A 24,419-nucleotide genomic window follows, 5' to 3' on the forward strand; every position below is an offset into this window, starting at 1 on the left:
GTCTACAAGGTGCTGGCCTTGGCTGCTGCACACCTAGGTAGCTGAAAACAACAAAAATAAACAGAGAGAGATAGTAGAATAATAATAATAATTATAATTATTATTATCTTCCGATATGAACCGGCCCGTGCACTACGTTCTGCTACGAAGGCCCTCCTCCGGGTTCCAACTCACAGGGAGGCCTGGAGGGTGATGACAAGATCTAGGGCCTTCTCAGTGGTGGCCCCTGAACTATGGAACAGTCTCCCCGAGGAAGGACGCCTGGCGCCGACTCTGCTCTCCTTCCGGCGCCAGGTCAAAACCTTCCTATTCTCTGAAGCATTTTAAGTTACACTGATTTACTTTTAAAAATGTTTATTGTATTGGATTGTTGATTGTATTTTAGTATTATTTTGTTATTCATTGTATTTTTATGCTATTTTATGTTCACCGCCCAGAGAGCTATTGCTAGTCGGGCGGTATATAAATTTAATAAATAAATAAATAAATAAATAAATTTTTATCCATAAGATAGCAGTGGTGGTCTCTCTGCTGATAAGGGAGGCGGGGATGGAGGCAAAGGTCACCGCTCAGATCTTTGCATATCAGACCAAGTGCAACTCCCCACACACACACACAGAGCCAGCAAGCATCATCTTTCTCACTTAACCACCTTCCGGACCCTGCCCTGCCACCAACTAAGGCACACCCATCCAAGCAAACATTTTTCCCTGGGGTGCAAAAAAACCCACTGTAAATGCAGCAGAATAGCCAGGGAGGACAGTAGAGGCGACTTTGTGCACCAAGTGCAAACACAGTATTAACACAGACACACACACACACGTCGTTTCTCACCTCCACAGTTCTTTATCTTCGTTCCACTGCTGCCTCCTCCTTCTTCATCCAAGTGCTTGCCCTCTGGCTCCTTTCTTCCTCCATTCCTGTTGAGCCCAGGCCCTCTCATGAGGAGCGTGGAGGAGGAAGGCATGAGTTTCAGGTGCCACAGCAGTTAGAAAGCCTGGATGTTCCAGTTGTTGTTGAGGCTAGTCCGGACCTTGAGGAGGAGAGTGAGCTTGCCGCCCCGTCAGTTCCCACAGATAGCCCTGCCCTCCGAGGAGACAGCCCTCAGCCTCCAAGCACACCTCTGGGACCGTTAAGGGATGCTCCTGAGAAAGCAGTAACTCCTCCTTCAACAAGCAGGGTCCTAGAGACGCCCCATGCTTTCCCGCCCGATGCTCCCCAACCTGCCGATAAGGAACCTGTTCTGTCCGATGAGGTTTTGGATGTTCATCCCTCTTCACCGCGCACACGACGTCTGGAGAAGCGGACGGGGCAGAGGGCATGTGTGCGCAGGAGTGAGAGGTTACGCTCAAAGACCTTCCCTATTTAAGTCTGCCGCGTTCAGAATTGGGCGCTGAATCAACTCCTTCCACACGTTGCAGAGCATGTCTAGAGTGTAGTTAGGAAATTGTAGTGAGTTAGCATAGGGTATCCTATGAGGTGCGCTGCCTTTGATGTATCGATTACTTTAATAAAACCCTCGTCTCAGCCTCGTGAATCCCGCCCTGAACAGGACAGTTCCATTCTTCTCCACCACTGTCCATTTTTTTAAACAGTTTTTCTCCATTCTACCCCCGTCTTGCTCTCCACCTCCTCCCTTGTTGCCTCCTAAACACCGCTGCGCAGAAGCCCAGTTGAGGCACATGATTTTCATCCACTAATCAGAGGAGCAGAAGACTTCCCCTCCTCCCTACCCCCAGTAACACACCAAAGTAATGCTGGAAACATTACAATTATTCCTCAAAAGTAATAAAATTACTCCCTGTTCTATTACAATCAAAATGTAAAAAAATTGCCCACTCCTCAAAAAAGTAATAAATTTCACATAATTCATTTTTTGTAACGAATTACTTCCAAGCTCTGAGACCAGGTTTGAATATTTGAAATGCATTATAGAAATGCTATGTTTTATTATCTATTCTTAAATGTGACGCTAAATCTGTTGGTTTTCATATCAAGTATGTCTAGAACTTTATTATTTTCCTCTTGACTCCAAAGAGTTTCTCCTTTTTCTTTCTTTCTTTCTCTTTGATGGCTTGTTAATAAAAGCAAACAGATTTAATAAATGCACTTCCTTTCATTTCCTCAGCCTTGAAATTTCTGCTCCTGATCAGAATTGCTCACATTCCAATGTTCTTTTCAATAAATCCCACATACATTTTTATTTTATTTATTTAAATAACTCTCCGTTCTAAACTATGCTTCTGAATGGTCTGTTCATATCCATGCCTGAGGTCCTGAATAAAATATGGCTGTAGATGGCCCTGTTGATTCCTCTAAGCCCAATGTGAGGAGGAGGATTATGGGCATTTCTAGGAGACTCTATTTTCAAGGTTCTGCTGTGCTGTTTCAACATACCCAAACACTGCATTACAACGTTGAATACTTTTAAAAAAGCTACACTGATGTTGGCGTACCTTTTCTGGTGCAAAGCATCTGAGGGATTTTGAGATTGGTAATTTAAGCAGTATTTTATGTCTTGGAGGAAGTATAATAGCAGTGGCAGAAGGGGAGCAGGGTGGGGAACTTTGACATCTGCCCTCCCTCCAGTCTGGTATCTGAATACCTGAGGAGGCCTTCCTGGACTGTAAAGCCTGGCCAATGACTAAAACATGCCTCCCTGCCTGGCCCTCAGCCTGTTATTGGTACTTTATAGGTATGCTTAGGTCTAGGCTACAAGTTCACAGCCGCTGTTGGAGGTGGTTGCCTTGAGTGGCTTGTTGCCAAAAGAATAACACCAAGGATATCATCCAAAGGTGGTTCCATGGGCATGGCTGCTGAGTTCTGTTTTGTTTGTAGGCTCCAGCTATTTAAACAGGCCTGTGACTTTCTTTAAGACTGGGGTGTAAACACCCAAAATAAATAAATTGGTTTTTTTAAAATTTCTTAGCCTTTGTTAGATAGGCTAGCGTCATTTGAGTTACCCTATGCCCCTAGGGAAGGTTTTTTTGTTTGATGCCTGGTCCCACTTCCTCTCCTGGGTGAAGAGTTATGGAACTGGCAGGGAAGACTGGAAAGTGGGGCAGATGAGAAGGAACTGGGCTACTCATAAAGTGTTTGATGTGAACATTTGAGCATCCCAGTTGATTTCTGGGCTGAGCAAGTGGATGCTTACTCGTCCCTGTGAGGAAGCAGCTTCTTTACCACAGAAACTTTTGAATTTGGCCTACATTGCTGGCAGCATTTTTTTTTTTTAGTAACAGTATGCAGTAATAGAGATTAACATAGGTCAGAGCTTCCTCCTGTGGTTTGTGAGGGATATCTGCTGCACCACACCCTGTTCGATCAGATAAGGGATGCTGTATGATGTTGTCTCTTTAAGAAAACAAAACCAAGCAGCACATGGCATTCCTTTTAACTGTAATGATTTGCAGTTTTAATTGGTGTGCCATGAAGCTAAATATGTTTGTAAGCAAAGATATGGGTAAGATATTTATTTAATTAATAAAAAGATTTTATGCCACTTTTCAGTGGTATCTTTTAGGATAGAGTTTTCCCCCCCAAAAAACAAAGTTCTCTGTGTGGCAGTTGTCCCATTTACTTCACCTTATTGCTTGTATAATATGTGTCCTTCTACAGGAGTTATCCTCCCGCCAAATGTGAAGCCTCTCATATATCCTCATAGCAAGCCTAGGAAAAATAGCTCTTTCTTATCCACAAGGATTTTAATGTGCCTGTTCTGAGCTTGGTATAGAAACAAAACATCATTTTTTTTCTGGGAGGTGATATGCTTCTTGTACAATTACAGTCTGAGTGTTCTATGTCTTTCTCAGAGCTTATTCACTGACGCAGATTTCCGAGTGACCTTGGGCAAGGCACTCGGTCCTTTAATTACTTGGTTTTTGAAATCTAAGCAAAAGAAGTAACATAAGGTCTTGAGCATAAAAGCTTCATTATTTTACTGAAGATTCTTTGGCTGCAATAGTCCCTGAATCTGCCTAGACTAGTTGCAATTTCTGAATGCTTTTAAAAGCTAGTCCAACTTGGGTGCATTGCAGTAATCTAATCTCAAAGCTACCAGGTTATGTATAACGGAAGGCACATTCTTTACTGACTGGGATGGGTGTACTAAGAGGAACAGCTGCAGCACTGGGGGACAGGAGAAGACCTGCCCTGGGAGTGAGTACCTGAGCATCTGGGTGCTTGCTCCTCTGGGTTGCTGTGTGTTGAGTCAGGTGAGGTCCCAGGTAAATGCAAGGACTGGGACCCCCTGCCTGACCCTGACTCCAGAGAGAGGCTTCAGTCAGTCCTGCAGCCTCTTGCATCGGCTCCTAGCTGGCTCAGGGGGCATAAAAGCCCGGTTTCCTTTAGGCGGCAGGTCTGCTGCTGGCGGGGTTGCTTCGTGGGGAGCCCCTTAAGGAGTCCTGAGGGCAAAGGCGCTACCCCCTTCTTTTTTATTATTTTTTTAACCAATCTAGAGGAGATTGGCAGTGGCGAGGGCAGTTCCTCCACAGGGTAAGAGCTTGTGCAGTGGACTGAATGGTAGGAGAAAGTCACCAGATGCCTTCAGAGTGAGAGTCTGCAACTGGCAGAAGGTGGCCCTTGCTGGGTGTGAGATGGGGGGGAGTAAATGTGCACTGTGTGAAAGATATTGAGTGGGTCTGATTGTTCCCAATTCTCACAGAGGCCTACTGGGATAACTGGTTCAGGTAGGCTTTGTTGGTTGGCTCTTGTTGTGTCTCTATCAGGTGTTTAGGAGGAGTCTTAGTAAAGAGAAACATGGGTGATGTCACCCCAGTTTCTGTGATCCTGGGTAGAGGGAGGTGTAGCCATGGGGAGGTGGTGAGCTACTATAGAAGATGAGGGCAAGGCACTGGGGGAGGGGGAGCCATGACTGTTAAAAGTGGTATGAGTGCTTTAAATGTATGGTGTAGATGTGATCTGAAACTGGTTTAGCTTCAGCGAAGCACTTTGAAGGCATATTCAGTGTGGAGAGGGAAAGTGGAAGGGATGGCTAATGGAGCAGTTGAAATTTTGTGAGTTCTGGCACTGACTGGAACTGGGGCAGTCAGGACTACAACAGAATGTATCAAGTGATATACAAGGGTGATTGCCATTTGGTACAATTTAATGCAGTTGTATATAGATACTTCTATAAATAAAATAAATGAAAACATCTATGTACGCAGTGATAGAACAAAGGTAGACAATATATCAATTTCCATTGAACCTGAACATCCAAAAATGGTTAGTAGAATAGGGGACGACCCATACAGGAAAAAAACAGAAGAGCAGCAGAATCATAGAATAGTAGAGTTGGAAGGGGCCTATGAGGCCATCAAGTCCAGCCCCCCCTGCTCAATGCAGGAATCCAATTTAGAGCATACTCGACAGGTGGCTGTCCAGCTGCCTCTTGAAAGCCTCCAGTGTTGGAGAGCCCACCACCTCCCTAGGTAATTGGTTCCATTGTTGTACCACTCTCACAGTTAGGAAGTTTTTCCTGATATTCAGCCGAAATCTGGCTTCCTGTAACTTGAGCCCACTCCACTCTGAGATGATCAAGAAGAGATCCTACTGGGAAGAAGGGCAGGATATAAATTTAATAAATACATAAATCCTGACCCTCCTCTGTTTGTCAACCTTTCAGGAACTTGAAGAGTGTTATTGTATCTCCATGTTGGCTTCTAGTAATCACTGCATTGTTTTCAAGGTACTTACAGATTGACTGCTCCAGAATTTTCCCAGGGATTGATGTCAGGCTGACTGGTCTGTAGTCCCCAGGTCCCTCCTTTTTGCCCTTTTTGAAGATAGGGACAACATTCTCCCTCCTCTAGTCACCGGCACATCACCCATCCTCCACAATTTCGCAAAGATAACAAAGAGTGGTACAGAGAGTTCTTCAGCCAGTTCCTTCAATAGTTTAGGATGCAGTTCATCAGACCCTGCAGATTAGAACTCGTTCAAAGTGATTAGGTATTTCTTGAACATTTATCTGTCAATCTCAAGCTCCAATCCTGCCCCTTCAACTTCACATTTGCCAGGAAAGTCATAGACCCTCTTTCGAGGGAAGACTGAGCCAAAGTAGGAACTGAGCACTTCTGCCTTTTCTTTGTCATCTGTTATCATTTTGCCATCCTCATTGAGTAGCTGTACCATCATTTCTTTTCTCTGTCTTGTACCATGGATGTACTTAAAGAAAGTTTTTTGTTGCTTTTAGTATCTCTTGTTACCTCAGCTCAGGCGTTCTTGACATCATTCCTGCAGTTCCGTGCTACCTGTCTGTAATCTTCCTTTGTCACCTGGCCTTCCTTCCACTTCCTATATGTGTCCTTTTTTGTTTTCAGGTCATCTCCTAGCTCTTTGTGAAGCCAGACTGGCTCCTTCTGCTGTCTTCTGCCTTTTTTCATTGTTGGAATTGTTTGCAGTTGTACCTTTAGAATGTCCTTTTCAAGAAACACCCACCTGTCTTGGACTCCTTTTCTCATTAGGGTTGCTTGCCATGGAACCTTACTTATCATTGTTCTGAGTTTATTAAAATTGGATTTCCTGAAGTCTAGGGTACAGGTATGGCTTTTCCCAGCTTTTGCTTCTGCTTCCTTTAAAATAAAAAAATTCAAGTATAACATGGTCACTTTCCCCCAGAGTTCCCGTAACTTCCACTTCATCCACTAAGTCATCTCTGTTGGTTAGAATCAAGTCAAGGATAGCTGATCTCCTAGTTACTTCCTCCACTTTCTGTAGGAGAAAGCTCTCTCCAGCAAAAGGCAGGCATTTTTTGGAGGGACCATGTTTGGCCGAATTTGTCTCCCAACAGATATCAGGGTAATTGAAATCCCCCATTACTGCTGTTGCCTCCTTGAAACATTGGCAAGTTGTTTTTCAAAAGTGTCATCCTCATCTCTTCTTTGATTGGGTGGTCATTAGTAGACTCCAACCACCATGTTCCTTTTATTCCCTGCCCCATTAATTTTAATCCAGATACTGTCAGTGGGGATACCAAGCTCATCCTCCTGTATTTCTGTGCAGGGATATGTATTTTTAACATACAGTGCGACTCTGCCTCCATTTATATTCCTTCTGTTCTTTTTGAACAAGTTATATCCTTCAATTGCTGTTTTCCAGTCATGGGAGTCATCCCACCAAGATTCAGTTATACCTTTCAAGTCATATTAACCCTCCTGTTTTAAGAGTTCAAGTTCTTCCTGTTTGTTTCCCATACTCTAGGCATTAGTATATAGACACAGAAGACCATATGATTTATGATCTGGCTTCCTTCCTACATTTTTATGAGGACTATTGTTGGGCCCCATTAGAGCTGTTTTCTCAGTTCCTGTTACTGTGCATAAGCCTTCGTCAATTGTTACCTCCAAGTTTATGTCTCCCTTCCCCTCATTGAGAAGAATTCCCCTCTTTTGGAAGAATTAGCTGATACTGACACCGAGGATCTTCCTAACAGCCATGTTTTGCCTGACTTCTGGAGCTGTACAGTGTTGAGGTCAGGCAAACCCCCATGGGGAGGGCATTCCACACTGAATATCTTCTGCTCTAGTGGGCATCTACTCATGGATAAAACAGACTGCTCGGCTGTCAAATCACACGAAGTCACATGTTGTTGGATGATTGTAACCTCAAGCCATGGTTGCAAAGCTAGAGTTTGGAGTACACTTTTGTAATCCTTGATTGAATTCAAGCTGTGGCTGCAAAGGAAAAATAAATTCTTCCTTTGTAGACAAAATTCAACACTGTTTAAATTTGGTGCCTTTTTCTGTTGCCATGAAGAACCCTTGCTCTTCCGGAAGTTTTCTTACATTGTGCACTATCCCACAAATTACAATTGTCCTTTTTTTGTGACAGATGCACCTTTTACGGTTGCATGTAATACAGAAATTCAACCAGGGCATATTTTTAATCCCATTCTCAGGAAAGGCGACACATGTTGAATGCCTGCCCATTATTCATTTTTATACAGAGCTTCTGTCAGAAAGAAAGGGATAACTCACAAATTCAGTGTGTTCCTGCAGTATGTTTTGTTTTTCCTGTGATGAGTCAACATGGCCTAAAGAAATTGTTATGAGGTAGTAAAATTATCAACATATCATTATACAAAAGTTCTGAACTTGGTACAGTTAATATACAAGAAGACTTGAAAGCTCTGATAAAACGCCCATGTAAGTGTTTAAGCGAGATAAGGTATGCTATTGTAATCAGACAAAGCTCGGGTGCTGAGACCATTTATTTATGAATCTTTGTGGTAAGAGATCAGCATGTCCATCTTGCTCTGTGTAGTTTTTCTTCTTTTAATCTTTGCATGGAGTTTGTTTTGAAGCTTTTCTTGGCAAGAAAAAACCGTTGTGGCAGTGTTCAAAGGGTTCAGCCACATTTCACGTTGGCGTGACTCAAGGAGGCGGTGAGGTCAGACATTCCTAAGTTCAGCAAAGGCCCTGCCATCCCAGCAGCACTGTCTTTCTTATGTCACATGGAGCACCCCAGAAGTTTGAATGTAGCATTTATGATCTGCATAACTCCACCTCTTCTAAAAGGCCCACTGAGGCTGCCATGCCTGAGATAGAAAACTGGATTACCTTAATAGTTTGTGACTCTTCTGCAAAGACAACAGTCACGTTGCCAGGGAAAAATAGTTTGGCTACTAGTTTGTAGTTAGAAATTTCTCTCCCCCCCATTTCCTACACGAACAAAATATATGTCTGATTTAGCTTCACATATTTTTAAAAGTTTTACATTTGTATACTTACTGGTCACACCTTTCAGTCTGTGTATGAGAAGCACAATTGTTAGGGCTAGGATAAAAGACATGGATACCCTATGCCAACCATATGGTGCTCTCTACATGTTTCCGACTCCAGCTCTCATCGGCCCCGGGAAGCATAGCTATGTTGGCTGGGGATGATGAGGGTTGCAGTCCAAACCATCTAAGAGGCTACTGCATGGGAAAGGCTGCATTATCATTATTATTATTATAATAAACAACATTTATCACCCCCTTCCCTTCATCCACAGGTCCCAGGGTGGATTACAAGAATTTTAAAATACAGAATTAAAAACAATTAAAAACAACACATATGCATGTAGAGATGTATATTTTTAAGTGGAGTGTTGTAGCAGAATTTGCACAGACATGCACATTACTGCTAAAAGAGAGTAGTGTGCTTTGCTTACTCACTGCTTTAAAGTTATTTATGATTGGAACCAATACATCTACCAGAATAAAGTAATGGTGCATTTGATGTAATAAACTAGATAACTTTATTCTGCCTGAACCATACCATGTGGTATTTGCACAGGAATCCTCCCGAGCCTGGAGCTAAAAGCAAAGTTTTCTCATTTTCTTCCCTTCCGAGGCCTTCTTAAGGCAGGCCTTCCAGTTCAGCAGTATAGTACTCATCTGTTGGGTTAATCTTATCTGAATTAGGCTGCAATTCTGTATACACTTACCTGGGAGTAAAGCCCCACTGAACTCAATGGGACTTGTTTCAAAGTAAACATGCATGAGCTGCACATATTTTAAACTTGTTTGCAAGGGATTAGGATTTGAGTGGCAACTGTTGAGACCCCACCTGCCATATCTAAACTGGTATGGTCTCTGTCATCCATTCATCTCACGGATTTGTGTAGCTGGTTGGTCAAACCTGAATCAGTGTTACATTCCTGTGTACATACACATCTTTGTATTGCTGCCTCTTTTCAGATACAATAGCCATTTCTGCTGAAACCTGTGCACAGTTAAATGTTACAAAGGGCCAAAATGAAGGAGCAGTAGGATCCTTGCAGTGAAGTGGTTGGTTCCATATATAATTCCTTTCTGCCTTTTCTCTACCTTCTCCCTTTCTGAAAATGTTTTGCAAAGCTTGCAAATGACATTGGCGTCCTTTACAGTATTCCTACCCCTCTCTGTTGTCAGCTATGGTGATGTGGATGCTGCTGCTGCATGAAGTTCTCTAATATAAGAAAGCAATGGTTTAGATTGGGGATACAATGGATTTCCATTGGAGTTGACATGAGCCATAAGATGAGTAAACATGCATGAACAGAAGGTGAACAAAACAGTAATAGTGCCATTATATTGGCAAGTATTTGGATTGATAAATCCAAGGACTTTTTCAGATTTTTTAATCAGATTTTGTTCATCTATTTATTTATTTATTACATTTATTACTTTTTACATAGTACATTTATTTATTTATTATTTAACCCCATTTTTCCTTTACTATATGATTAACATGATCCCCGGTTTATCTTCACAGCTCTGTGAGAGTTTACATTGAAAGAGAGAGTGGCTTGCCCAAGATCTGCCAGTGAGCTTCATGACTCAATGGGGATTTCAAAAATAGGCTCAGGCTTTAGTTGATTAATTTTAATATCATTTTCCTATCACTACTAATTCTGGTGTTGGCTTGTGAGCTTCATTGACATAAGTCTGTCTGTCACTAGGGTTGCCAGATTGCAGCCAAAATATTGTAGCATATCTACTCAACAGTCCTACAATTGCATGCGAGGCCTTTAACTGTGGTTTCTTTTGCTCTTCTCCCCTTGGTCTCATTGTCTACCAGCATTTTCTGGCCTGCTGGAGCAAGCAGAACTCTCATTTTGCCCCACAGCAGGTGAGAATAGAGAGCATGTAATGGGATGAGGGAAAAGAGCAAGGTGGGAGAATCCATGGCTACGTCCCCTTCATGGCTATGAGCCTATTTAAATAGTAAGAAGAGCAATTGAGGCCATGACCTAGCAACCTAATCTGTCACATCATTTATTTTAAACTGTTTTTAATATTGTGTATTTAATCTGCTGTAACCTATGCTGAGACCTAATGGTGAAGTAAGAAATGAACTAACTACATAAAAAATAGCAAGCATTGCCGAGAGCTGTTCTCTGAAGCACCCCTGTTTTAAGATATGAAACAGATAATAACATCTGTATGTTTCAGCTTCCTCTTCTGACTGAGAAAAAAAGCTGATTTGATATTTTGAAAAATATAAAGAATAAACAACCATCAAATTATTGATTGGTTGCATTTATAGACCTCCTTCCTACCATGCCATCTATGACAGTTCACAATTTTAGAACAAATGGTCAAAAGTGTAGACTGAGTTCTCTCAGGCCAACTGATGGTTGTGTTAGGAGCTGATGGTGTGTGCTTTCCAGGCTAGGCTTCCTCACTTCTGCCTCCCTTCAGGGCACACAAGTGTTTCTTAAGCAATCCTTGGGAAGGTGGGAGAGAAGCTGCCCCAACAATTCTCTGGGGCCATCGTTTGTTGTGTCAGCAGCTGATGGTATGTACTCCCCGGCCTGTGCACTAGCCCTGTTATTCCTTCACTGAAACAAAGTTCACCCAAAGGTATGATGAAACATTAAATGCTAACAGTGTATAAAATGTTCTTACTATTATACTCTCCTCGCTTCCCTGACTGGTTCCAGGGCTGGTGGTGTTGGGTTTAGTTTTCCTTGGATGAGATAGTGACGGAAACCTACCGTGCCTTATGGTAAACTATTCCTTTATTTACAAGTGAAACATAACTAGAGGCACAAGGAGCAGATCTGCTAAGCCATGTCAGATCCATGGAGAGAAATCTTGCACCCCAAGTTGCCTCCAAGCAATCTCTGGACACAGTGATCTCTGTCTACTGCCGTTCCCATTCTAAAGGCAAAGTTGCTGTTTCTCACATACAATCGTTAGCACTCATCTCAGGCCTCTCTGTGCCAGTGAATTGCCCATTTAGGGGACCATCCATAGCTGTTAAAAGAACATTAACATTCTTGAGTCAACCCCCTGTGATAAATACATTAACAGCAAACTTGAAACAATGCATTTCATAAACTGCGGTCAGTCAGTAGAGTGGTCCTGCAGGGATATTTTTGAAGTCCTGAATAAATCACTCCAAAGGTGGCCTGAAGTTGTATAGATTTACTCCTGCATTGATGTAACTCCAATTTCCACAGTCTCCTCTGCTGGAAAACTGTATGGGAAGCAGTCACACTTAATTGCCCTCCCCAATAATATCCATCAAATAAGAAATGAGTAGATGAATGTATATTTCATTAATTTGTCAGATTTGTCCACTATCATCCTGTGATATCAGTATGTAATGCTGCTACATCTAGTGTCAATTCTGTATCCTCTTCAACCTGGAGTTCCTCACCCTTGATGCTGAGGTCTTTTGTATCCCTGGTATAAGATGGGTGTACAAACTTTTAAAATCTAAATAGCGAAATGATTTTTTTAAAAATCTAAATATTTAGAGATTCCAAAATGGATCTTCAACTCAAAATGATAGATCTCTCTGGTAGTATACAGCTTAGGTGTATGTATTTTGGGATACATATTTAAATTGCCAGTATTCTTAGATGTTTTGTGAAAAGAAAATTATCTGTTTTATTAAATATAATCCTGTCTTCTTTAACACATAATAAGTAAAATAGCCTTAATAGCTAATTAGATGTTTATATCATCTGTGTCCTAAATCACTATATTAGCTTTGTCTACAGCAGTGTTTCTCAAACAGTGGGCCTTGGGCTGCATTCAACTGGGACTCAGTGCTACAGCCTGCCCAGTGCCTCCTCACTTGCTTGACCCGCCCCGTAGTCGTGCCATAGCCTTTTGGCTGGACCAGTTCCACCACCTAAAACTAAAGTGAGCAGAACACTGAAAAATCTACTTCTGGGAATCAGATCGTGATCTTATAACAGGAGAATGATCTACCAGCAATCTACATTTTAAATACATTTGTATCTTCTTTGATTCTTCTTATAAGTCATTCAAGTCAATGTCAATTAAGATTTTCAGTACAAAGTGGAACAACATTGCTCCATTCCCTTTCAAATTTAAAATAACATTTTGTCCAGGCTTCTTTTGGAATATGGGTTTATTAGTTGCAGATCATAGTAAATTTTTTTTTCTTCTACTGAAGGCTTGAACTCTAGGAGTTTGACCTTTCCTAGCAGATTAAATTCAAATTATGCAAACTGCTGTGTTGAGGGTCATAACCCAATTAACAGGACACATTGATCACATAATCATTACTTTAAATGAACCTGTCAGACAGTTTGGTGCTCAAGATTAACACAGCTATTCTCAGACACTTTTTGGAAGTCAAGAATTGGGACATCTTCATGTCTGTCCCCACCTGCATTCTGTACATAATTCTCTTTCAACCTGCCCCTTCCTCTAAAAACACTGTAGATTGGCTATTGGTGTTGCTAGGATTGATGCAAAATTGACTTTCAGTTTAGATTATAATAAGCTCCTTTGGACAGAAACCTGTAATGTGCAATGTAGTTAAAAGTTAACACAACTGTATAAAACCTACATTACAAAGGTTTCCAATATATCTACTGAAATATTGTTTGCTTATCTTAGAAATTGGAGTGCCAGTGAGTGCATGCAGTTGTGTCTAAAATCTATCTGTTCCAGTGAAAGGATGAATGCCTACAAGTGCGTGTTGGCAATCCCAGATGAAATTTGTGAATTTTTAAACACTCAAAGATAAGCAGCAAATGTTGACAGTCACCTGAATGAGACTTTTGGCATTCACCAGTATATGTCTCAATAGGACCATAGTGAATGCTGTACAATATGCAAATACAAGTCCCTGTAACATGAGCAACCGACAATCAAACCACAAATATATTAATGTACTTGTAATATACTTCAATGAATAATGTTTTTATGTGATTGTTCATTGAAATATGTTACAGGTATGTTCATGCATTTGTGGGTCTTGTTGGTTGGGCATAGTGAATACTGACATTCAGAAAATTTGTTTCATTTGTCAACATTTTCCAGGTTTCAGGACATTCAGTGTAAGATAACTACTGATTTAAATGAGCTGTATATTGCTGCATTTGCGTATGAGTGTGTGCAACTCAGATATAACGAGCAAAATTGAAGCATTGCCATATTGCTGCTCCTTTCTAGTATGCAAATTATATAGTGAGTGATGTATCTGAATTGCAAATCTTTCTTTTATGTTAATATAAATTTATATTTAAATCCTGGATCAAGGTAGGTGTCCACCCCATTACACATTCCTGAATGCCATTAGCATTAATAGGAATTATGTGAGCATGCTGGGTTTGACAACACAGCTGTTTGAGATGGACAAGGAGTTCCTTCTCTCTAGCTTTTCCATTTATGTACGATTCCTGTGACAAGACAAATCAGTGGTGATTCTGAGCATAGAGTGGCTGTGTGCCAATTCATTAGTATGCTAATAATCCTTTCTAAATTGTCTCATGCTGTATTTTTCAGATGAACTTGTTTCTGTTCTTTGTTCACCTTTTCACGAGTGAGAGAATACAGAGCTTATGTTACCTCTGTGTTCTGGGAGCATTACTGGCTCCCTCAAGCTTCCATGCAGTAGCACATTAAAGTGCTGATCTTCACCTATAAAGTACTGCTAGTCTTAAGACCATCATACCATAAGATTGACTCCTTTTTTATATCCTGTCACAGTCTCTAAGAGCAATGAAAAGATTGTGTCTGACTAGTCACAATCCAGCACATCAGCTCTTGCAGCTCAATGTGTATAGTGCTCAGAGACTAAGTTGTTGTGATCCAGAAAGTTCCCTATTCAAATCTTGCCACTGGCACGAATTCACTGGATAAAGTCTCTCAGCCTCTGTATGAGTATATAGCTTTTTTTTTTAATGCAATGACATTGCTACAGGTATCTTTTAGGATTTGAATTCAGACAGGTTTCCTGTGGCCTTCAGTTGTTTGCTTTGGCTCCTAAGGCTTTCCAAAAACAAAGAAACCTGTTGTTGTTGTTGCTACCAGAGATAGCAGTTTTAAACTAATTTTTTTACCATGTTTAAAAATATTTATAATATTTGTTACAACAGAGTTGTTGTTTAAGTAAAATATTGTTGTGTGCCCTGAGCTTTCAGGGAAGAGTGAGTTATGAGCACTTTCGGAACCAATGGTCTGTCTCTGGCTGTTCATATCTTTGCTGCATCAGATGAAAGCTCCATCCAGTCCAGCAGGCTGTTCCAACAGTGTCTGATACTCTAGGGAAGGTCACAACTAGGGAGTGATGGAGATATCCACCTCCTGTTGTTCATCTGAAGCCTTTCGGAGGGAGGGGGAGACAGAAAGAAAGAAAGAAAACTTTTGTCTCCCAGGAATTCTCCAAAAGGAGAAGCCTGAACACTTTTCAGAACTGGCATGGGATGTTTTTATTTGAGGGTGAAACAAATTGAAGGTTGGAGACATACAGTGCTGGAACTGTTTTAGAAACATTATTTTTGTTATACTGGTAGGGTAGGGGACCAGCACTTTTACCACAATGTCACTTATGTAACCCTTTACAAACGAAATCAAAACTAGTGCAGAGCCCCAACATTTTGATAACTTTAAAGTTCTTATTTCCCCCACTCAGTTACTGTCCGCATGAGCCTCGTATACTGCGCCTGAAATGTCCAAACAGTTTCCATGTCTTTTTACCCATGTTTTAAATTTTTCTTGATCAATACATTTTTTCTCAATATTCTGGAGAAGGGAGGAATCACCTTATCCCCACTATTCAGGGGAGCAAGATGACCACACACTTATCCATTGTGGTATTTTGTAGTGTAGAATACACAGGATTACAATTTATCCAGCACTGCCGTGAAGCTTGAAAATGTTGATCTGGCTGATAAGTGCACCATATAATATTTCCATTCTGAAAGAAGAGTTCTGTGCAGTTTGAAAGCTTGCCACCCCTTCCAATAAAGGTATGATATGGATTCAGAAAAAAGAGGGCCTTAACCTTCTGGATTATATCAGTTGTCCTTTAGCAAATGAAACCACTTACACTACTCTCACATTATTTTAGCAAACTGGGGCCTTTCTTTTTAGTTGTTTCTAGGACTGCCAGTGTAGTTCAGATTTACATACACTTCAATTTTGTGAAAGTATGCTGAGCTGCAGGTAGGTAATTATGACACTGTTATGGCAGGCATTGTTAGAAAATGCAAGAGCCCACTGTAAATCCATGCTCTTAATTCCTGACTTTTTAAGTATAGTTTCGGTGTTTTTACAGAATGACTTCATTGCAACAGTAGCCTGTAAGCAGAAGTCGGTTTGTACTGTTTGTCCCTGTGTTTTCTTACTCACACCCTATTAGTCTTCTACCCATGTTCCACTTTTCTTTAGCTTTTTGGCAGGGTGTTCAGAACACCATTTCCTCCTTTTCAACCTGGTGAAGTCCAATTGTTCTTTGCTTACACTACATCAGCTTTTCCCAGAATTTAGCCTGGAGCTTGAATCCACTAGGGAGCCCCCAATGTGTTTAGATTATAAAACTGCTTCCTAAAGGGATCTTGATTGAATGGTGTCCTTAGATAATGCTGTCAACTGGATGTTTAGCTCACTCCTTCTTTTTACCCTATGATGTTCTTCAGTACTTTTGTTACACAGAAATTGGTATAAGTGCAATCTTCCCCCTTACTTGATGACAACTTCCTCTTTCTTGAAATGTATTTATTTATGTTTATACCCCATGCTGTCCTGAGAGTTTGCCATAACAAAGCTGACTAATGCTGATTTGCCCAGGGCCATTCAGATACATCCAAGGCATGTTTCACTACTTAAACTTGAATACAAAAAGCATTCAAATTAACATGGCATATGATGCTGGCATATGATATTGACAATTGTCTATGGGACCCTGTGTGTTTTTAAATGGCAGGGTTTCCCAGAGTTATTACAGAAATTGTAATTGGGTGAGGAGTGGGCCTCTGCTTTCATGTTTGACACACTGAAGTACTTGTGTGCCATTCAAAATGGGTGCTTTGCTTTTTGTTCCCTGAGTTTGAATTTGTAATATACGGATCTATCCTCTGTCAGTCTGTGGAATTTAAATCCCCTGTAAATGCAACTCTCTTTTCAGCTGGGCCACTTGGTTAAAATCAGAGCACCATGCCCCTGCCCCCATGGCAGAATGTTATAAACAAGTAGTGCCTTTTTGGTTTTGTTCAGGTTTATGCCGGTCTATTGGAGTAAGCAATTTTCTTATTGGTCATTTGGAGCAACTAAGGGAAGACTGCCAGATAACCCCACATGTTAATCAGGTGAGTATTTTATGCATAGTGGGTAGAAGGCTGTGACAAGGCAAACTGGTTTACTAAAGTCACACTTTAAGTTGATAGAGGGGGTGGGAGAGTCAGAATCCAACCTCACCCATCCAGAGTCATGGCAAATCCCATGGCAACAGCTGCTGTTCCCTCCACGTATCATCTTCTCTCTGGGATGGGAAGTGATGGGGGAGTTCAAGGTTCTGGTTTTGGTGTACAAAGCCTTATACAGCTCACGACCAGGATACCTGACATATCTTCTTACCCCTTATATACCCAGTCAGTCACTGCACTCTGCAGGTGAAGGCCTCCTGCAGATACCATCTTATCAGGAGGTCCGTTCTGCACATCATCGGAAGTGGACCTTTAGTAGAGTGACACCTACCCTTTGGAATTTCCTCCCCTTAAATATTAGACAGGCACCATCTCTGTTATCTTTTCAGTGCCTACTGAATACCTTCCTCTTTCAACAAGCCCGGTCTGCGTCTGTGTTGGAATTGTTTTTCAAGATGTTTTGTTTTAATTTGAATGTCTGTTTTTATGTCTGATGCTTTATAGTGTTTTTAGGGTTTTTGTTTGCCTCCCTGGGCTTCTACTGGGACAAAGGGTGGGATATAATAACAACAACAACAACAACAATAATACTAATAATAATTGGAAAAAATATTGTATGTAAATGATGCATTGTAAAACACTACACTGGGATATAAAACAGTATCTGTGTATATGTCTTTATGCCATGGTTGGATGTCTCTGAAGGTCATGGTGCCCTGCTACAGAGAGGCTTTGAACATAATGCTCACATTGTTACAAAATCTGGCTTTCCAAATCAGATTGGTGGGCAATAGATTCAGGATAAACAAATACAATCAAATAACAAACAAATGCTAGCTAAATGGGAGCCTCCATGTTCAAAGGCAGTGAAGCTCTGAATGCTGGGGGCAAACACCATGGGAGCTGTCTTGTAAACAATTACCATAAACTAAATATGCATTGTGTGAATAAATACTTTCTTTTAGCTGTCCTGAACCTCCTGCCAGTCAGTTTCATTGGATAAACCTGAGCTAGGGATTCTGTTACAATATTATAAGAGAGAGAAAAACTTCTTGATCCCCTTTCTCCCCATCGTGCATAATTTTATATATCTCTACCATGCCTTCTCCATAATAATTGTTTTTCTACTTTTTAAAAAAAGCCCGAGAGTACTCCCAACACTTTTTGGTTGACCTTTTCTATACCTTTTCCAGCATTTCTCTTCTGTAGGTAATACCCAGTGTTAGTTCTTTGCCATTAAGTGAATTTGAAAGCTTCACCTGGAGTTATTGCTTCTCTTCTCTTCCTCAAAGTTTTTGATAGTGAATACTGGACATGTTCTGCTGCCTGCCAGGTGCAAGCAAATGAGTGATCTCCACAGTGTATCTGCAAATGTAAACATGTGGTGCAGAAGGCCACAGAGAGGTCAAGAAATGTCACTGGTTGAAGAGCTGGATATGTCTGCTGCTTGAACCTTGTCTCCCATCCAACTAGTCATTTTTGATCACAGTGGGCTTAGGCTTACTCAGCCTAGCCTTCGAGAGCTTGGGTTTTTAAGAGGCGGTATTGACCAGATGCCAGGCTATTGTTCCTGACTATTGTTGCCTGAAAAGACAACATGTACTAAAGATGAGAAACAGGAAGCAGCCCTTCATTCTCCATGGGGTGAATGAAATTTTCCACATTCCCTGTGTTGATGTCATTGGGCTAAACTAATGTATCATTTCTTCTTCATTAAACGTACGCAAAACAGTTAGGTGACTGGAAGAAGTGTAACAGCTATTTCATTTGCAAGTGTGTTGCTGTCCGTAAACCAGCTTTATCAGAGAATTTATACTGATTCGTGCACATGCAGACAGTTGCGTTTTTCTATCCAGGAATCATGTCAGGTTTTTGATTTGCTTAATGTTCTGTGTTTAAGTGACAGGGAAGGGTAACATCAGGATAGTTCGCATTTTCCCAAGCTTTGCTATAGAATTGCCCTATATCAGTAAACTTATATTCATCTCTTATTCACACATATTTGTTACCTGTTCCTCTTACCTGTCACTCTAGCTTGTTACCTTCTCCTGTGCTCATATTCCACCTGAGAGTGACTATAGATTTTGAGAGGCAGGACACCATCAGTGAGCCTCTGTAACCAGGAAGGGATGGTATGGGCAGGGCACACAATCAGAGCAAACCACCAAAGTCCTCTGTGCAGATTATTCGTGCAAACAAGCTAAGCTGTATGACAAACTCTCTCTCCTCATCCCACTTTTAAATAAACGTCACCTTTCCCTGACCCATGGTGTAACTAAAGGACAGATTTCCAATGCCAGCATTGACCAGAAACAATGTGCCACCTCTGTCTCCCAACCTCTTGATTTACCTGTGAAAGATTAAATGTTTATATTCTGCAGTTCTGCACTGATCCCTACTAACACTAAGGATTCTTATTCACAGTCACCAGTGAAGATTTCACTATAACTATGCATTTAAAAGGGTGCGTGTGTTTAAAAAGTCACACTAAGTGTAAGTGTGCCAAAGCAGCCAAAAACAAGCCTAGTTGAGACTAATGGGAAATCAAAGACTATATTGTACTCCCCCCCCCCCCCCGTGAGCCTCTTGTTGGGTTCAGCATCTGGCCTACTTTTTTTGTCCTCTAGAGCTTGCTACGTTCATCTTCCAGTACTCTTGCTTCTTCCTCTCCTCCCTTCACTTCTTTCCCTTTGGTCTCCCAAAATTTAGATTGTGTAAGGCCATTGGGGCAAGGGCCTGGCTTTTTTTGTTTGCTTTACACTATACAATTAACAGAGTGTTTACATTGATGGCGCTATGTGTGTCCATATAAATCAGTCCATACAAGAGATGAGACACATATACCTTGTCTAAAAAATATACCTGAGAACTAGTTAAGTTGCTAAATAAGAAACTTCCAATAGGAATAAATAAATTTAAAAAGTAATGGAATTTTCTATTTCAAGGAGAACTCAACCATGTTGTGTGTGTGTTGTCAAGCATGTTTGTTTCCCTAAGTTGTCTGTAAGTTAGCATTCATTCACAATAACATGTTACTCCTACCCCTTGCGGATTTTTTTTCTTCCAGTAACTCTGTGTTAAGATTTATACAAAACTAATCCAATGGAAGGTTTGATTGAAAGCCTTACAGATGAGGTCAAATATGATCAAATGTATTGGTTGAATACACATCAGACTATTTTGCAAGATCTAACTCCACATAGATCTCACCACAGGCTGTCTTGAAGAAATCACCTCATGGTGGTAGAATAACACTTGTGTGAACCTGACAAGAAAAGAGCTGGAATTTTACAAAGGAAGCGAAGACTGGTACCTTGTATGGTGGGATCTCTGAAAGAAAAAGGTCATATATGGTTGTGCTACTCTTTTTCTTATCTTTTTTTAAGAACAAGATGTAATTCAGTTTCTTGTAGATATGACATGATAGGGGAGGAGGAAGCAGTAATTGCCTCTTGGAGCAGGGTTCTAATGCATCCAGGAAATTGTTTCAAACATTATTATAAAGAGTTGGTGAATATGTAGCATCTCTGTAAGTTCTGAAGATATTGGCAACCAATGTACAAATTTTCCAGAGTACTGTGTTTCCACCCAAGAGAATTCTGCTGTCTTTTTGGAGGGGGAAAATGTCAATAAAATATGTTTTGGACTGATAGCAATCTGCCAGACCAGAAGTAACACTTCAGTTGCTTGACCTTTGAGTTGTAATAGATTAAAAGCTGATGAGGGTTTTAACTGCAAAGTTTCTTCTCTTTTATAAAAGGTTGAATACCACCCTTTCCATAGGCCTCAAGAATTAGTGGATTATTGCCGAAACAGGAACATTGTTTTTGAAGGCTACTGCCCACTTGCTAAAGGTGAAGCCCTTAGCCATCCTAACATAGTTCAGCTTGCAAAGAAATATGGCAAAACTCCTGCACAAATCTGTATACGCTGGAGCATACAGGTAAGTTCTAAAGTTTCCAGCATTGTTGTTCCCACCCCTGTAAAATAACTTGTCTGTAACGTAGCCAGTTTTCTGTCCATCCATGTAAAACTTGCCCAAGAATAGTAAGCATACCCCTTAGTGTCTCTTAGTGCTGTAAGTACACCAGACATTGGATATTTCAAGGTTGTTCAGTAGCTGATTCTATTTAAAGTAATAGGCTTGAAGTTCTGATTATTGTTGGGTAGAGAGATTGAAAGTACCTTGGTCTTGGGACCAATTTTGTGTGACAGTGTCTGTTCCTGCCAGTGTGGTACAAGGAGTCTCTTCATGGAGGTATCCAAAAACTGGGCACCCTCTTCTTCCTATCAATGTAGCACTACTGGCTGCTGAAACAGTGGCATGATCAAAGTAGCATGTAGTGTGATGCATTTCTTGTTAATTTCACTAAGCCCAAACTTGACTTCCAAAATCATGTGCAATGAATGAATGATTCTGCTAATCCCTCCCTTGGATATATATACCTTCAAGTCATTTCAATATTAGAGCTGCATATAGGAAGTACTAAAACAGTTATATTCAGTGATGCATAGTATACCAAAGTGATGACACATGATATACTTGGTTTTCTGGCCTAGCTCTTCCTAACTGCAGATGGGGAGGATAAACCTGTGTCTTCACTTGTGCCACTTCATATTGCAGATAGGGGCTTACATGACATAGAAAACTAGTCCATTGGGGAGAAGGGTGGGCTAGAATTCTTCTCTCTGACATCTAGTTTTCTATGTGCAGGGACTTTTGCATGGGAGAGCTTTCAACAGTGTGCTTTCCCTACCTGGTACAGTCAAGAAGAGAGGTTTACCATCTCATGGCCTGTTTGTAAGAACTAGTCTGAAATTTTGGGTTAGTGATTATAAAGATATGATTCACTGTCAACTTCCACTAATTAGATACATTGACTTCAGTGAGATATTCTAATTCATTCCTCCACTCCCTCCCTCTGTTTTTTTTTAAACAGAGCTTTAGGAATATAAATTGTGTTTATTTTTTATTCTAGAATGGCATTGTCACTATTCCAAAGTCTACAAAACCAGAAAGGGTCAAGGAAAACTGTCAGGTAAGAACACTTTGTCTTATTCCAGATGTACATACATTCTAGTACTTTGGATGTGACTTTTTATTATTTTACACTACTCTTATGCCAGTCTATTTCTATTAACATAATTACTTTAGCATAACTTGGGAATGAACCAGAACTTTGGAAGACACAAGTGTAAGAAATCAATTAGAAGAAGAAGCTGATTGATCCCAAGTGTCACATCCCCAGTGACAAAGCTTAGAGAAAATGGTAAGGAGCCAGGTGAGGGAGGCACCGTTGTGAGGAGAACAAAATTATAATCTCTTATTATACAGCCACAAGAGTGGCTGTATACTATAGCCAGTGTGGATTTTTCGCATTCCACAATGTTACATTGAAAATACCCCCACATGCCATTCTAATGCTTCCCATAAACTCATTTCAAAACAAAATGTTACAAAACGTATAGTCCTGAACTCAGAAATGCTTGCTTAACAACCCTTTCAATTTTCATGGCAATACAAAGAACAATCAGAGAGAATCGAGAGTTCAAAGTGTAAAGAGAGAGAGAGAAAAACCCAGACCCTTTTTGGACTTTTTTCTGTCAAAGTTCTCATAATCTGTTGAAATTAATTAAAAATCAGCCATGTTCACTGAGTACCTGCAATCCTATTACTGACGTTGCTCCATATTCTGGCCTTCATCTTCTACAGTTTAAAATTTTTTAAAATGCCTGGCTGATTTTTAATTAATTTAAGAAATGTTGCCTTGAACTCAATGATAACATTGGGCATGCTCAGTAAGAACCAACTGTTAGTTTCTAAAAGCCAGACTCACAGCTGCTGGACTTGCCTAATCAGGGGGCCACACCCACACCAGACCTTTATTTTACTTGAAGCAGTCATGGCTTCCCCCAAAGAATCCTGGGAAGTGTAGTTTGTGAAGGGTACTGAGAGGAGACTCCTATTCTATTGACAAAGCTCCAGTGACCAGAGTGGTTTAACAGTCAGCCACTCTGACTGAAGTTCTGTGAGGGGAACAGGACATCTCCTAGCAACTCTCAGCACCCTTCACTAACTACACTTCCCAGGATTCTTTGGGAGAAGACATGATTGTGTAAAGTGAAATAAAGGTCTGGTGTGGATGTTGCCATGGAAAGCTTTGGTTTGGAAGGCTACATGTGCCTGCTGTAGAATAAAAAGCTGAGGGAAACCCTGAAAAGCAATGATACTGTTCACAATGTTTTCCTTTTGGAAAGAAAAGGGGCTTCCCCTCTGCCCAGTGCCCACCCACCCAATCCCCTCCCCTCCCTGCCCTTTCTCCAGGTCAGTTTCACCTATCCTAAACATGATTGCATAGAAAGAAATCCCATTGAACTCAAAAGGTATGCAAATGATCAGATCCACGCTCCCTTCTCCTCCCTCCTATCCCCTCCCTCTTGCCCCTTCCCTCGCCCTTCCTTTGCCCCTCCTTCACCCTTCCTTTGCCCCTCCCTTCACCCTTCCTTTGCCCCTCCCTTCACCCTTCCTTTGCCCCTCCCTTCACCCTTCCTTTGCCCCTCCCTTCCCATCTCCATCCCCTTCTGATTCCGTCCTTCCCCCTCCTCCTCCCCCCCATGGTCAGTTTTACCTATCTTAAGCATGATTGCACAGGAGTAAATCCCATTGAACTCAATAAGTATGAAATGATCAAACCTGCCCTCCCCTCCTGGTTCCTCCCATCACCTCCCTTTTGCCCTTTCCCTTCCTCTTCCTTTGCCCCTCTCCTTCCAATCCCCTCCTTCCCCCTCCCCCTCCTTCTGCTTTCCTCTCCCCTCCCTTTTTCCTTCTCTCTCCTCTCCCCTACTCTTCTTCCTCCCCCAAGGTCAGAGGCACATGTTACCAAATTCTTCCAAGCTACACAGGAAGTGAATTGGACTGTGAAAGACCAACCAAATTGTGTTTGCATTTTGACAACTTTGTAGGGCAGTCCAATATCTCAGAGAGGAGGTCAGGTCTCCTGCTCCCCTGGTGCATTCATTATAGCTGCCCAGTTTCCCTGCTTCTTAAAGCTTGATAGAAATATCTGTAGCTATAGGTATGTTCTTAAACCGCAAGTTTTTTTGCTTATTAGTGAATGTTATTTAAGGAAACGTAGTGCACTATATCAAGCGCATGATGGGCTAAGAGTTGAATCTTAATGAAAGAATTCTGTAGTAGTTCCCAGCCTCGTTGCTGTTCTGGAGCTGTTAAACCTAAAACTAAATTTAGAAAAGATATTGTCATTTTAAAAATGAGATGGCTAAAATGGAGATTTAGCTTACCAAAGTTAGAACAC

General features: G+C 41.1%; 1 protein-coding gene across 4 annotated transcripts in view; it reads left to right on the plus strand.

The window, feature by feature from the left end:
* Positions 1-24,419, plus strand: part of LOC133387939 (glyoxal reductase-like) — a 93,167-nt gene that overhangs the window by 48,862 nt on the left and 19,886 nt on the right. For all 4 annotated transcript variants that reach the window (XM_061633839.1, XM_061633840.1, XM_061633841.1 and 1 more), the window contains exons 4-6: positions 16,955-17,046; positions 20,864-21,046; positions 22,083-22,142. In XM_061633839.1, the coding sequence (XP_061489823.1) occupies positions 16,955-17,046; positions 20,864-21,046; positions 22,083-22,142 (335 nt within the window). The remainder of the gene's footprint in view (positions 1-16,954; positions 17,047-20,863; positions 21,047-22,082; positions 22,143-24,419) is intronic.

The sequence above is a fragment of the Rhineura floridana genome, chromosome 6 (assembly GCF_030035675.1).
Source record: "Rhineura floridana isolate rRhiFlo1 chromosome 6, rRhiFlo1.hap2, whole genome shotgun sequence".
Lineage (NCBI taxonomy): Eukaryota > Metazoa > Chordata > Lepidosauria > Squamata > Rhineuridae > Rhineura > Rhineura floridana.